Source organism: Neolamprologus brichardi, chromosome 19, assembly GCF_056152115.1.
Source record: "Neolamprologus brichardi isolate AB-2024 chromosome 19, ASM5615211v1, whole genome shotgun sequence".
Classification (NCBI taxonomy): Eukaryota; Metazoa; Chordata; class Actinopteri; order Cichliformes; family Cichlidae; genus Neolamprologus; species Neolamprologus brichardi.
The window spans coordinates 3,986,698-4,000,356 of record NC_142122.1 but is presented as its reverse complement, the minus strand read 5'-3'; the positions used below and the strand labels follow the sequence as shown (position 1 = coordinate 4,000,356).

The 13,659-nt window shown below is 41.5% G+C and overlaps 1 protein-coding gene across 1 annotated transcript in view; it reads left to right on the top strand.

The window, feature by feature from the left end:
• Positions 1-13,659, top strand: part of LOC148097129 (uncharacterized) — a 49,843-nt gene that overhangs the window by 17,904 nt on the left and 18,280 nt on the right. The window contains exons 60-94 of the mRNA XM_087833271.1: positions 1,330-1,506; positions 1,752-1,960; positions 2,058-2,152; positions 2,260-2,285; positions 2,453-2,474; positions 2,568-2,595; positions 2,704-2,788; positions 2,909-3,055; positions 3,143-3,354; positions 3,442-3,545; positions 3,635-3,753; positions 3,856-4,023; positions 4,240-4,439; positions 4,538-4,650; positions 4,797-4,903; positions 5,111-5,278; positions 6,528-6,727; positions 6,826-6,938; positions 7,085-7,191; positions 8,559-8,735; positions 8,981-9,189; positions 9,287-9,381; positions 9,489-9,514; positions 9,682-9,703; positions 9,797-9,824; positions 9,933-10,017; positions 10,138-10,284; positions 10,372-10,583; positions 10,671-10,774; positions 10,864-10,982; positions 11,085-11,252; positions 11,469-11,668; positions 11,767-11,879; positions 12,026-12,132; positions 12,340-12,507. Coding sequence (XP_087689397.1) covers positions 1,330-1,506; positions 1,752-1,960; positions 2,058-2,152; positions 2,260-2,285; positions 2,453-2,474; positions 2,568-2,595; positions 2,704-2,788; positions 2,909-3,055; positions 3,143-3,354; positions 3,442-3,545; positions 3,635-3,753; positions 3,856-4,023; positions 4,240-4,439; positions 4,538-4,650; positions 4,797-4,903; positions 5,111-5,278; positions 6,528-6,727; positions 6,826-6,938; positions 7,085-7,191; positions 8,559-8,735; positions 8,981-9,189; positions 9,287-9,381; positions 9,489-9,514; positions 9,682-9,703; positions 9,797-9,824; positions 9,933-10,017; positions 10,138-10,284; positions 10,372-10,583; positions 10,671-10,774; positions 10,864-10,982; positions 11,085-11,252; positions 11,469-11,668; positions 11,767-11,879; positions 12,026-12,132; positions 12,340-12,507 — 4,380 coding nt within the window. The remainder of the gene's footprint in view (positions 1-1,329; positions 1,507-1,751; positions 1,961-2,057; positions 2,153-2,259; positions 2,286-2,452; positions 2,475-2,567; positions 2,596-2,703; positions 2,789-2,908; positions 3,056-3,142; positions 3,355-3,441; positions 3,546-3,634; positions 3,754-3,855; positions 4,024-4,239; positions 4,440-4,537; positions 4,651-4,796; positions 4,904-5,110; positions 5,279-6,527; positions 6,728-6,825; positions 6,939-7,084; positions 7,192-8,558; positions 8,736-8,980; positions 9,190-9,286; positions 9,382-9,488; positions 9,515-9,681; positions 9,704-9,796; positions 9,825-9,932; positions 10,018-10,137; positions 10,285-10,371; positions 10,584-10,670; positions 10,775-10,863; positions 10,983-11,084; positions 11,253-11,468; positions 11,669-11,766; positions 11,880-12,025; positions 12,133-12,339; positions 12,508-13,659) is intronic.

The following is a 13,659-nucleotide window of genomic DNA, read 5'->3' as shown; positions in this document are numbered from 1 at the left end:
CAGGAAAACAAAATTGTAGACTTAAGAAGACAAATACAGGAGTTTATATTGCCATATCAAAAATACAAGCAAATCATAGAGCACACTTTCTTTGGTTGCAAACTGTAATCCTTTACCCACAGCATTGGTCATTACTACTGTCTGATATTATGTTGATTCCCTGTTGTAGGCTGGATTGTTGTCAACGCTCAATCCCTCTGAGGTGGCACAGCTGCTACTGAGCTCTGGAGCCTCAAATGACACAGATTTTATTGATCTTGTGTTTGAACAACTTGAAGAGGGCAATGTTCTAAAAAATGTGGATGAATTCCTGACACAGCTGACAGCCAATGAACAGGTAGGCTAGCCTCCTAAAAGGGTGAAGGAGGACAATGCGGATATTTGATTCCAGAAGTAAACACAGAATAAGACATCGGTCTCAACTGCTAAATCCATTGTTGGCTATTGTATCTTAGAAAACAAATGGTTACAGCCTTTGTACCATGTTGTATGGGTGTACTTCCAACATGCAATCTCACCTTTGCTTATGTCTTTTTCCACTTTAATATGACAGACCCCACATTTCCAGCCTGTTGTGAGAGATCGGGTCATGAATGCGACCTTCATCATCATCAGTTCACATTTCTCCACTTTCACGACAAACGACTATGAACTTTGGTTCCATGTGAAACTGATTCCTATCCTTGCCAGTTTTACTCCAGAAATGCTCATAAACACAACCACAAACATCAGCTGCACAAACTACCAAGTCATGTGAGTAGCTTTCTTGGAGCAATCAAGATTTTGTTGCAAATGAAAATGACAATAGTGACAATGAACAGCATGAGAACGTTTTCTTTCAACTGTTGCAGTGTGAGTGGGTTGGCTTTAGTTATCCAGGAGATGCCACTGTACAGACGGCAAGAGATCACACATGGTCTGTTGGGCTACCTAAGAAATGCTGAAAATGCCATCAATGAGCCAGGTAGGGCAGACATAGGGTGCGTTATGTGCTTTCCAGTGTGAAATGTCTTGAAAAGCACTCAGACAAAAAACTGAAATTCTTTCATCTCTACCAGTCACAAACCTTGCTAAATTGAGCACATCCTAACTTTTGTCTGCATGCCTTAGCTTGCAGGCAACAAAATGAGAGTGATGCCCAATGGGTTAAAGAAAATCTGGGTCCATTCGTCCAATATGCATCATACTCTGACCTCAAAGACTTCAACATCTCTACGGTAAGCTTTACTCTTATTACTCTTCCTGTCTTTCTTGAGAATAGCAAAGCAAAATTCTGGAAATTATACAAAAGACATGCATTTCATGAATTCTACTTTTTTGTATCCATAGCTGGCAGTTCTGGACGTTCTTTCACCATCGCAGAAGGCTGATCTAATCCTAGATCCAAACAGTGGTGCTTTAAACGATGCACATGTTGTAAGGGAGGTGTTGACAAGCTTGACAGAGACCAGTGATTATGAGCAGCTCAACCAATTCTTCCAGGCTTTTGCAAACATCAACAAGCAGGTGAATTCTCATTGGTAACCTTACCTCAGCGCAAACATCAACAAATGTTAACAGTGTTCTTTCATAAACCTGCTCAAGTGTTTAACTCAAAATGATCCATTTCTGATATGCTTCATGCCTTGAGGCATTCCTGCTGTACAGAAGTACAAATATTTAGTTTAGATAAGCTCCCCCTCATCTCCGCATTTCCACAAAGACTTCAGAACTTCCTCTCTGACCTTATTATGATCCCCTTCTCTTTTCAGAGAAATGTCACCCTCATCCAAAATCCAGATGTGCGAGACACCATTTTGAACCTGACCTTGACAGCCCTTGCTCCTCAGCTTAAAGACTTTCAGCCAGAAGACTATCAACAGTGGTTCCAGGTTTATTTGGTTCCTGTGATGGCGAGCATCCTTCCTAGCAGCTTGCGGGTGATCCCCAGTAACATCACCTGTGAATCCTACCAGGCTGTGTAAGATATTTCTGATATCCACAGTTAGACATTTGGGTGTGCACAATGCCAAGCTGAGGCTCCTGACAAGTCACAATGAATTCTTTTCTTCCTTTAGATACGATGGTCTTGCGCAGAGTTTGGCAGCATTGCCACTGGACCTTTCACAGGGCGTGAGATCAAGCAAGCAGTACCTCCAGGACACATTCCCACGTATGTGGCAAATAGGCTTTCCTGACTAAACTTTTCTCAAAAGCCCAGTATCAGCACTGTAATGACTACTCCATTGATTTATTTCCTTTCTTTTTCTTCTCAAACAGGCTGCGCAGTTCCAGCTTCCTTTGTGGTAAGATTAGTTTTTTGGGGGGTGGGTGGGTGGATGTCTTACATGGGTTATCCAATATTTGATCCAGGTTTGGCACACTAATTGGGCCAACTGTGACAAAGTCAAGGTATTTACACTTGAAAAAGATGTTTCCACTATACTAACAATCATATTTTCTTTGTCTTCAGTGCAAGGTTACCCCAGTTCATGGTAAGTCTGTCTAGAAGTACACATTTCAACTCTAAGGATATAAATGCATTCTGAAGGACTATTATCTGACACACAACCATTCTCTTTTCACAGTGAATCTCATTTGTAATGGAGTTGACGGGTGGGTGAAATGCCGTTTTGTTCAATGTTGATTCTGTCTAGGTAAAATTCGTTAACACAGTGTAATTAAGGGGACATTGGATTTCAATTTATTGTGTTTTTTCCACAGTTCAAAACCTGAGCAAATCCTGTCAGCTGGCAATTCCTCGGAAGCCCTGTGCAATTTCACCATCACAGAACATGCCTGTTCCTCTGTAAGATTCCTTTTTAAACTCCAAAAACAGAACATGGATTTTGCCACATTATGGTCCTGAGACAAATCTCCATGAGCTCTGACAAAACGGCTGTATTCTTTGTCAATTTTCTTTTTCAAGGCTCCCCATCTCACATCCAGCCACTTGGTCACACTGCTGAACTGCACACTGAAAAGCCAAAACATATACCCAGTAGAAGTCTGGAAGCTTTTCTTCCAAAAAGCCTCTGCTGTACTGGACCAGGCCCTTGAGACATTTGCTAACATCGTAAGTACAAAATCACATTTTCACAATATTGCCGTTTCCCTGTGTGAAGTTTGGGTCCAGCTACAATTATTTTTCTGCCAATTCAAGGCCGGCAACAACACCTACCCGACCTCATCAAATGTGCTCGAGGCTCTTGGAGAAGTGAGAATTGACAATTTCAGCCAGGCACAACTACAGAGTGAGGAGTTCATTACCAGCTGGTTCAAGACAAAGATCCGTCCATTTCTGGCCGTTCCATCTTTCAACTTCCTATTTTGCCTTAGCTCCAAAAACTTCAGCTGCCAGACATACCAGACTGTGTAAGTAAATATGAGACATATTGCTCTATTCTGCAAACTTGCAGTTGACTAGAAGTTTAGATGTTGAAAGCTTTCTCTCAAATGTAGCATTCAGGCATTTGGAAGCCAAAAGGCATCCATGGACAGAGACACACAGCAAGCAGTCTTCACTCACTTCATTAAACCGTTCTTGTCAAGAAATGACTCAACAGGTAAAAAGAGAAACTCAAGCTCACTTTGGTTTTTCCATGACAACATGTGGTATATTACCCTGTCAATAACTTTTTTGCTTTTTCTGCAGATCCTGGCTGTGTCTCATCTATCACGGGGAGCCAAGCGTGGCTAAAGGCAAACCTTGGCGACTTCTCTGATTTTGCAACTGTGCAGGACTTGGAAGCCTTCAATCCTAATTTGTCCGCTGTGAGTGCCAACTGCAGATGTACATCTTCCTGTAAACGGAATTCTTTTACCCAGAACATTTCCATGACTGCTGTCTGATATTATGCTGGTTCTCTTTTGTAGGCTGAATTGTTGTCAGTCCTCAGTCCTTCTCAGGTGGCACAGCTGGTACTGAGTTTGGGAGCCTCCAATAACACAGATTTGATTGATCGTGTGTTTGAGCGACTGCAAGAGGATAACGCTCTACAAAATGTGGATGGATTCCTCACACAACTGGAAGCCAATGGACAGGTATGCTAGGCTTCTAAAAGGGTGATTGAGGAAAATCCTGGTGCTTTGTTCCACCAGCATAAGACAGAATAAGACATTTGCTAAACCGCTACACAAGTCTTCAAGGAGTCTATCATAGAAAAGAACTGATTGCAGCCTTTGTGGCATGTTGTATGAGTACATTTGCAACATGCAGTCTCTGTATTGCTTAGCTTCTTTTCCACCTCAATTTCACAGATGCCAATTTTCCAGCCTGTTGTGAGAGATCGGATCATGAATGCGACCTTCATCGTCATCAGTCCACATTTCTCCACTTTCACGACAAACGACTATGAACTTTGGTTCCATGTGAAACTGATTCCTATCCTTGCCAGTTTTACTCCAGAAATGCTCATAAACACAACCACAAACATCAGCTGCATGAACTACCAAGTCATGTGAGTAGCTTTCTTGGAGCAATCAAGATTTTGTTGCAAATGAAAATGACAATAGTGACAAAGAACAGCATGAGAACGTTTTCTTTCAACTGTTGCAGTGTGAGTGGGTTGGCTTTAGTTATCCAGGAAATGCCACTGTACAGACGACAAGAGATCACACATGGTCTGCTGGGCTACCTAAGAAATGCTGAAAATGCCATCAATGAGCCAGGTAGGGCAGACATAGGGTGCGTTATGTGCTTTCCAGTGTGAAATGTCTTGAAAAGAACTCAGGCAAAAAACTTAAATTCTTTCATGTCTACCAGTCACAAACCTTCCTAAATTGAACACATCCTAACTTTTGTTTGCATGCCTTAGCTTGCAGGCAACAAAATGAGAGTGATGCCCAATGGGTTAAAGCAAATCTGGGTCCATTCGTCCAATATACAGCATACTCTGACCTCAAAGACTTCAACATCTCTACGGTAAGCCCTACATTGCACTTCTAGTCCTTCCTTAAGAGCAGGAAAACAAAATTGTAGACTTAAGAAGACAAACACAGGAGTTTATTTTGCCATATCAAAAATACAAGCAAATCATAGCGAACACTTTCTTTGGTTGCAAACTATAATCCTTTACCCACAGCATTGGTCATTACTACTGTCTGATATTATGTTGATTCCCTGTTGTAGGCTGGATTGTTGTCAACGCTCAATCCCTCTGAGGTGGCACAGCTGCTACTGAGCTCTGGAGCCTCAAATGACACAGATTTTATTGATCTTGTGTTTGAACAACTTGAAGAGGGCAACGCTCTAAAAAATGTGGATGAATTCCTGACACAGCTGACAACCAATGAACAGGTAGGCTAGCCTCCTAAAAGGGTGAAGGAGGACAATGCGGATATTTGATTCCAGAAGTAAACACAGAATAAGACATCGGCCTCAACCGCTACATCCATTGTTGGCTATTGTTTCTTAGAAAACAAATGGTTACAGCTAGGGATGCAACGATACCAATTTTTTCAAACCGATACGATACCGATACTTGGATCTGAGTACTTGCCGATACAGAGTACAAAAACCGATACTTCTACCACACACACACACACATGCAATGAATTGGAAGGCAGGTTTTATTTTATTCTCTGCCAATAGTAAATAATATCTTAATAAAGATGACCACAAAAAAATTTCAAGTGAAAAATAAGCACTTCTGTTAAATTATTGCAGTCTCCAGATTGTAATTTAACAAAATATCACTGAACTATTGGCACTGTCTCGAGCTTTTGGAATAATAAATAAACACTTCTGTTTGGAATAAAATAAATACAAATTAGGTTTGAGAATAAAATAAACTTTTAAATTGTTGCAGAGTGTCCATATTGTAAACAAACAAACAAAATAACGAAAGTAATTGGCATTGACGAACGAACTCCTCATCAGTCCACCGTGCCGTTAAACCGAGGACTGACATCGCGCACACACTGCTTGTCTTTACCTCTTTAGAAGTTTTGGCACCATTATCTCCCTGATGTGTGGGCGGCTGGGAATTTCATATCGCAGCTCGAGTATGCTGAGAAGAATCCTATGTTTTCCACGACTGGCATTGGCTGGTCATCCAGAGCGATAAAATGAGTCAGAGCCTCTGTTATTGTAACTGCCTGTGGATTTTCTCTTGACAGTTTTCATCGCTTTTCCAAAACCTGAGTTAAAGTTGACTGTTCCGGTCCACACTGCTGACATTTTGTTTAGCCTAGCTACATCAGACTCCAGTTTCTCTTTTTTATCTGGAGCTGCCAGTCTGACTCGTCTAACCCTGTGCCTGTTTAGCACGGGACGCCCCCCTAGTGGCCAATCTAAAAAACTACAACAAAAATGACAAGCCACCCTCTGATTAATGAAATAAGTTAGTATCGGTTCATGGTATTGGTTAACTTTTCCGAGTATGAGTACACACACATTTTACAGTATCGGCCCCGATACCCGATACCTGATACCAGTATCGGTATCGGTGCATCCCTAGTTACAGCCTTTGTACCATGTTGTATGGGTGTACGTCCGACATGCAATCTCACCTTTGCTTATGTCTTTTTCCACTTTAATATGACAGACCCCAAATTTCCAGCCTGTTGTGAGAGATCGGGTCATGAATGCGACCTTCATCATCATCAGTCCAAATTTCTCCACTTTCACGACAAACGACTATGAACTTTGGTTCCATGTGAAACTGATTCCTATCCTTGCCAGTTTTACTCCAGAAATGCTCATAAACACAACCACAAACATCAGCTGCACAAACTATCAAGTCATGTGAGTAGCTTTCTTGGAGCAATCAAGATTTTGTTGCAAATGAAAATGACAATAGTGACAAAGAACAGCATGAGAAAGTTTTCTTTCAACTGTTGCAGTGTGAGTGGGTTGGCTTTAGTTATCCAGGAGATGCCACTGTACAGACGGCAAGAGATCACACATGGTCTGCTGGGCTATCTAAGAAATGCTGAAAATGCCATCAATGAGCCAGGTAGGGCAGACATAGGGTGTGTTATGTGCTTTCCAGTGTGAAATGTTATGAAAAGCACTCAGACAAAAAACTTAAATTCTTTTATGTCTACCAGTCACAAACCTTGCTAAATTGAGCACATCCTAACTTTTGTTTGCATGCCTTAGCTTGCAGGCAACAAAATGAGAGTGATGCCCAATGGGTTAAAGCAAATCTGGGTCCATTCGTCCAATATACAGCGTACTCTGACCTCAAAGACTTCAACATCTCTACGGTAAGCCCTACATTGCACTTCTAGTCCTTCCTTAAGAGCAGGAAAACAAAATTGTAGACTTAAGAAGACAAATACAGGAGTTTATATTGCCATATCAAAAATACAAGCAAATCATAGAGCACACTTTCTTTGGTTGCAAACTGTAATCCTTTACCCACAGCATTGGTCATTACTACTGTCTGATATTATGTTGATTCCCTGTTGTAGGCTGGATTGTTGTCAACGCTCAATCCCTCTGAGGTGGCACAGCTGCTACTGAGCTCTGGAGCCTCAAATGACACAGATTTTATTGATCTTGTGTTTGAACAACTTGAAGAGGGCAATGTTCTAAAAAATGTGGATGAATTCCTGACACAGCTGACAGCCAATGAACAGGTAGGCTAGCCTCCTAAAAGGGTGAAGGAGGACAATGCGGATATTTGATTCCAGAAGTAAACACAGAATAAGACATCGGTCTCAACTGCTAAATCCATTGTTGGCTATTGTATCTTAGAAAACAAATGGTTACAGCCTTTGTACCATGTTGTATGGGTGTACTTCCAACATGCAATCTCACCTTTGCTTATGTCTTTTTCCACTTTAATATGACAGACCCCACATTTCCAGCCTGTTGTGAGAGATCGGGTCATGAATGCGACCTTCATCATCATCAGTTCACATTTCTCCACTTTCACGACAAACGACTATGAACTTTGGTTCCATGTGAAACTGATTCCTATCCTTGCCAGTTTTACTCCAGAAATGCTCATAAACACAACCACAAACATCAGCTGCACAAACTACCAAGTCATGTGAGTAGCTTTCTTGGAGCAATCAAGATTTTGTTGCAAATGAAAATGACAATAGTGACAATGAACAGCATGAGAACGTTTTCTTTCAACTGTTGCAGTGTGAGTGGGTTGGCTTTAGTTATCCAGGAGATGCCACTGTACAGACGGCAAGAGATCACACATGGTCTGTTGGGCTACCTAAGAAATGCTGAAAATGCCATCAATGAGCCAGGTAGGGCAGACATAGGGTGCGTTATGTGCTTTCCAGTGTGAAATGTCTTGAAAAGCACTCAGACAAAAAACTTAAATTCTTTCATCTCTACCAGTCACAAACCTTGCTAAATTGAGCACATCCTAACTTTTGTCTGCATGCCTTAGCTTGCAGGCAACAAAATGAGAGTGATGCCCAATGGGTTAAAGAAAATCTGGGTCCATTCGTCCAATATGCATCATACTCTGACCTCAAAGACTTCAACATCTCTACGGTAAGCTTTACTCTTATTACTCTTCCTGTCTTTCTTGAGAATAGCAAAGCAAAATTCTGGAAATTATACAAAAGACATGCATTTCATGAATTCTACTTTTTTGTATCCATAGCTGGCAGTTCTGGACGTTCTTTCACCATCGCAGAAGGCTGATCTAATCCTAGATCCAAACAGTGGTGCTTTAAACGATGCACATGTTGTAAGGGAGGTGTTGACAAGCTTGACAGAGACCAGTGATTATGAGCAGCTCAACCAATTCTTCCAGGCTTTTGCAAACATCAACAAGCAGGTGAATTCTCATTGGTAACCTTACCTCAGCGCAAACATCAACAAATGTTAACAGTGTTCTTTCATAAACCTGCTCAAGTGTTTAACTCAAAATGATCCATTTCTGATATGCTTCATGCCTTGAGGCATTCCTGCTGTACAGAAGTACAAAGATTTAGTTTAGATAAGCTCCCCCTCATCTCCGCATTTCCACAAAGACTTCAGAACTTCCTCTCTGACCTTATTATGATCCCCTTCTCTTTTCAGAGAAATGTCACCCTCATCCAAAATCCAGATGTGCGAGACACCATTTTGAACCTGACCTTGACAGCCCTTGCTCCTCAGCTTAAAGACTTTCAGCCAGAAGACTATCAACAGTGGTTCCAGGTTTATTTGGTTCCTGTGATGGCGAGCATCCTTCCTAGCAGCTTGCGGGTGATCCCCAGTAACATCACCTGTGAATCCTACCAGGCTGTGTAAGATATTTCTGATATCCACAGTTAGACATTTGGGTGTGCACAATGCCAAGCTGAGGCTCCTGACAAGTCACAATGAATTCTTTTCTTCCTTTAGATACGATGGTCTTGCGCAGAGTTTGGCAGCATTGCCACTGGACCTTTCACAGGGCGTGAGATCAAGCAAGCAGTACCTCCAGGACACATTCCCACGTATGTGGCAAATAGGCTTTCCTGACTAAACTTTTCTCAAAAGCCCAGTATCAGCACTGTAATGACTACTCCATTGATTTATTTCCTTTCTTTTTCTTCTCAAACAGGCTGCGCAGTTCCAGCTTCCTTTGTGGTAAGATTAGTTTTTTGGGGGGTGGGTGGGTGGATGTCTTACATGGGTTATCCAATATTTGATCCAAGTTTGGCACACTAATTGGGCCAACTGTGACAAAGTCAAGGTATTTACACTTGAAAAAGATGTTTCCACTATACTAACAATCATATTTTCTTTGTCTTCAGTGCAAGGTTACCCCAGTTCATGGTAAGTCTGTCTAGAAGTACACATTTCAACTCTAAGGATATAAATGCATTCTGAAGGACTATTATCTGACACACAACCATTCTCTTTTCACAGTGAATCTCATTTGTAATGGAGTTGACGGGTGGGTGAAATGCCGTTTTGTTCAATGTTGATTCTGTCTAGGTAAAATTCGTTAACACAGTGTAATTAAGGGGACATTGGATTTCAATTTATTGTGTTTTTTCCACAGTTCAAAACCTGAGCAAATCCTGTCAGCTGGCAATTCCTCGGAAGCCCTGTGCAATTTCACCATCACAGAACATGCCTGTTCCTCTGTAAGATTCCTTTTTAAACTCCAAAAACAGAACATGGATTTTGCCACATTATGGTCCTGAGACAAATCTCCATGAGCTCTGACAAAACGGCTGTATTCTTTGTCAATTTTCTTTTTCAAGGCTCCCCATCTCACATCCAGCCACTTGGTCACACTGCTGAACTGCACACTGAAAAGCCAAAACATATACCCAGTAGAAGTCTGGAAGCTTTTCTTCCAAAAAGCCTCTGCTGTACTGGACCAGGCCCTTGAGACATTTGCTAACATCGTAAGTACAAAATCACATTTTCACAATATTGCCGTTTCCCTGTGTGAAGTTTGGGTCCAGCTACAATTATTTTTCTGCCAATTCAAGGCCGGCAACAACACCTACCCGACCTCATCAAATGTGCTCGAGGCTCTTGGAGAAGTGAGAATTGACAATTTCAGCCAGGCACAACTACAGAGTGAGGAGTTCATTACCAGCTGGTTCAAGACAAAGATCCGTCCATTTCTGGCCGTTCCATCTTTCAACTTCCTATTTTGCCTTAGCTCCAAAAACTTCAGCTGCCAGACATACCAGACTGTGTAAGTAAATATGAGACATATTGCTCTATTCTGCAAACTTGCAGTTGACTAGAAGTTTAGATGTTGAAAGCTTTCTCTCAAATGTAGCATTCAGGCATTTGGAAGCCAAAAGGCATCCATGGACAGAGACACACAGCAAGCAGTCTTCACTCACTTCATCAAACCGTTCTTGTCAAGAAATGACTCAACAGGTAAAAAGAGAAACTCAAGCTCACTTTGGTTTTTCCATGACAACATGTGGTATATTACCCTGTCAATAACTTTTTTGCTTTTTCTGCAGATCCTGGCTGTGTCTCATCTATCACGGGGAGCCAAGCGTGGCTAAAGGCAAACCTTGGCGACTTCTCTGATTTTGCAACTGTGCAGGACTTGGAAGCCTTCAATCCTAATTTGTCCGCTGTGAGTGCCAACTGCAGATGTACATCTTCCTGTAAACGGAATTCTTTTACCCAGAACATTTCCATGACTGCTGTCTGATATTATGCTGGTTCTCTTTTGTAGGCTGAATTGTTGTCAGTCCTCAGTCCTTCTCAGGTGGCACAGCTGGTACTGAGTTTGGGAGCCTCCAATAACACAGATTTGATTGATCGTGTGTTTGAGCGACTGCAAGAGGGTAACGCTCTACAAAATGTGGATGGATTCCTCACACAACTGGAAGCCAATGGACAGGTATGCTAGGCTTCTAAAAGGGTGATTGAGGAAAATCCTGGTGCTTTGTTCCACCAGCATAAGACAGAATAAGACATTTGCTAAACCGCTACACAAGTCTTCAAGGAGTCTATCATAGAAAAGAACTGATTGCAGCCTTTGTGGCATGTTGTATGAGTACATTTGCAACATGCAGTCTCTGTATTGCTTAGCTTCTTTTCCACCTCAATTTCACAGATGCCAATTTTCCAGCCTGTTGTGAGAGATCGGATCATGAATGCGACCTTCATCGTCATCAGTCCACATTTCTCCACTTTCACGACAAACGACTATGAACTTTGGTTCCATGTGAAACTGATTCCTATCCTTGCCAGTTTTACTCCAGAAATGCTCATAAACACAACCACAAACATCAGCTGCATGAACTACCAAGTCATGTGAGTAGCTTTCTTGGAGCAATCAAGATTTTGTTGCAAATGAAAATGACAATAGTGACAAAGAACAGCATGAGAACGTTTTCTTTCAACTGTTGCAGTGTGAGTGGGTTGGCTTTAGTTATCCAGGAAATGCCACTGTACAGACGACAAGAGATCACACATGGTCTGTTGGGCTACCTAAGAAATGCTGAAAATGCCATCAATGAGCCAGGTAGGGCAGACATAGGGTGCGTTATGTGCTTTCCAGTGTGAAATGTCTTGAAAAGCACTCAGGCAAAAAACTTAAATTCTTTCATGTCTACCAGTCACAAACCTTCCTAAATTGAACACATCCTAACTTTTGTTTGCATGCCTTAGCTTGCAGGCAACAAAATGAGAGTGATGCCCAATGGGTTAAAGCAAATCTGGGTCCATTCGTCCAATATACAGCATACTCTGACCTCAAAGACTTCAACATCTCTACGGTAAGCCCTACATTGCACTTCTAGTCCTTCCTTAAGAGCAGGAAAACAAAATTGTAGACTGAAGAAGACAAACACAGGAGTTTATTTTGCCATATCAAAAATACAAGCAAATCATAGAGCACACTTTCTTTGGTTGCAAACTATAATCCTTTACCCACAGCATTGGTCATTACTACTGTCTGATATTATGTTGATTCCCTGTTGTAGGCTGGATTGTTGTCAACGCTCAATCCCTCTGAGGTGGCACAGCTGCTACTGAGCTCTGGAGCCTCAAATGATACAGATTTTATTGATCTTGTGTTTGAACAACTTGAAGAGGGCAACGCTCTAAAAAATGTGGATGAATTCCTGACACAGCTGACAACCAATGAACAGGTAGGCTAGCCTCCTAAAAGGGTGAAGGAGGACAATGCGGATATTTGATTCCAGAAGTAAACACAGAATAAGACATCGGCCTCAACCGCTACATCCATTGTTGGCTATTGTATCTTAGAAAACAAATGGTTACAGCTAGGGATGCAACGATACCAATTTTTTCAAACCGATACGATACCGATACTTGGATCTGAGTACTTGCCGATACAGAGTACAAAAACCGATACTTCTACCACACACACACACACATGCAATGAATTGGAAGGCAGGTTTTATTTTATTCTCTGCCAATCGTAAATAATATCTTAATAAAGATGACCACAAAAAAATTTCAAGTGAAAAATAAGCACTTCTGTTAAATTATTGCAGAGTCTCCAGATTGTAATTTAACAAAATATCACTGAACTATTGGCACTGTCTCGAGCTTTTGGAATAATAAATAAACACTTCTGTTTGGAATAAAATAAATACAAATTAGGTTTGAGAATAAAATAAACTTTTAAATTGTTGCAGAGTGTCCATATTGTAAACAAACAAACAAAATAACGAAAGTAATTGGCATTGACGAACGAACTCCTCATCAGTCCACCGTGCCGTTAAACCGAGGACTGACATCGCGCACACACTGCTTGTCTTTACCTCTTTAGAAGTTTTGGCACCATTATCTCCCTGATGTGTGGGCGGCTGGGAATTTCATATCGCAGCTCGAGTATGCTGAGAAGAATCCTATGTTTTCCACGACTGGCATTGGCTGGTCATCCAGAGCGATAAAATGAGTCAGAGCCTCTGTTATTGTAACTGCCCGTGGATTTTCTCTTGACAGTTTTCATCGCTTTTCCAAAACCTGAGTTAAAGTTGACTGTTCCGGTCCACACTGCTGACATTTTGTTTAGCCTAGCTACATCAGACTCCAGTTTCTCTTTTTTATCTGGAGCTGCCAGTCTGACTCGTCTAACCCTGTGCCTGTTTAGCACGGGACGTCCCCCTAGTGGCCAATCTAAAAAACTACAACAAAAATGACAAGCCACCCTCTGATTAATGAAATAAGTTAGTATCGGTTCATGGTATTGGTTAACTTTTCCGAGTATGAGTACACACACATTTTACAGTATCGGCCCCGATACCCGATACCAGTATCGGTATCGGTGCATC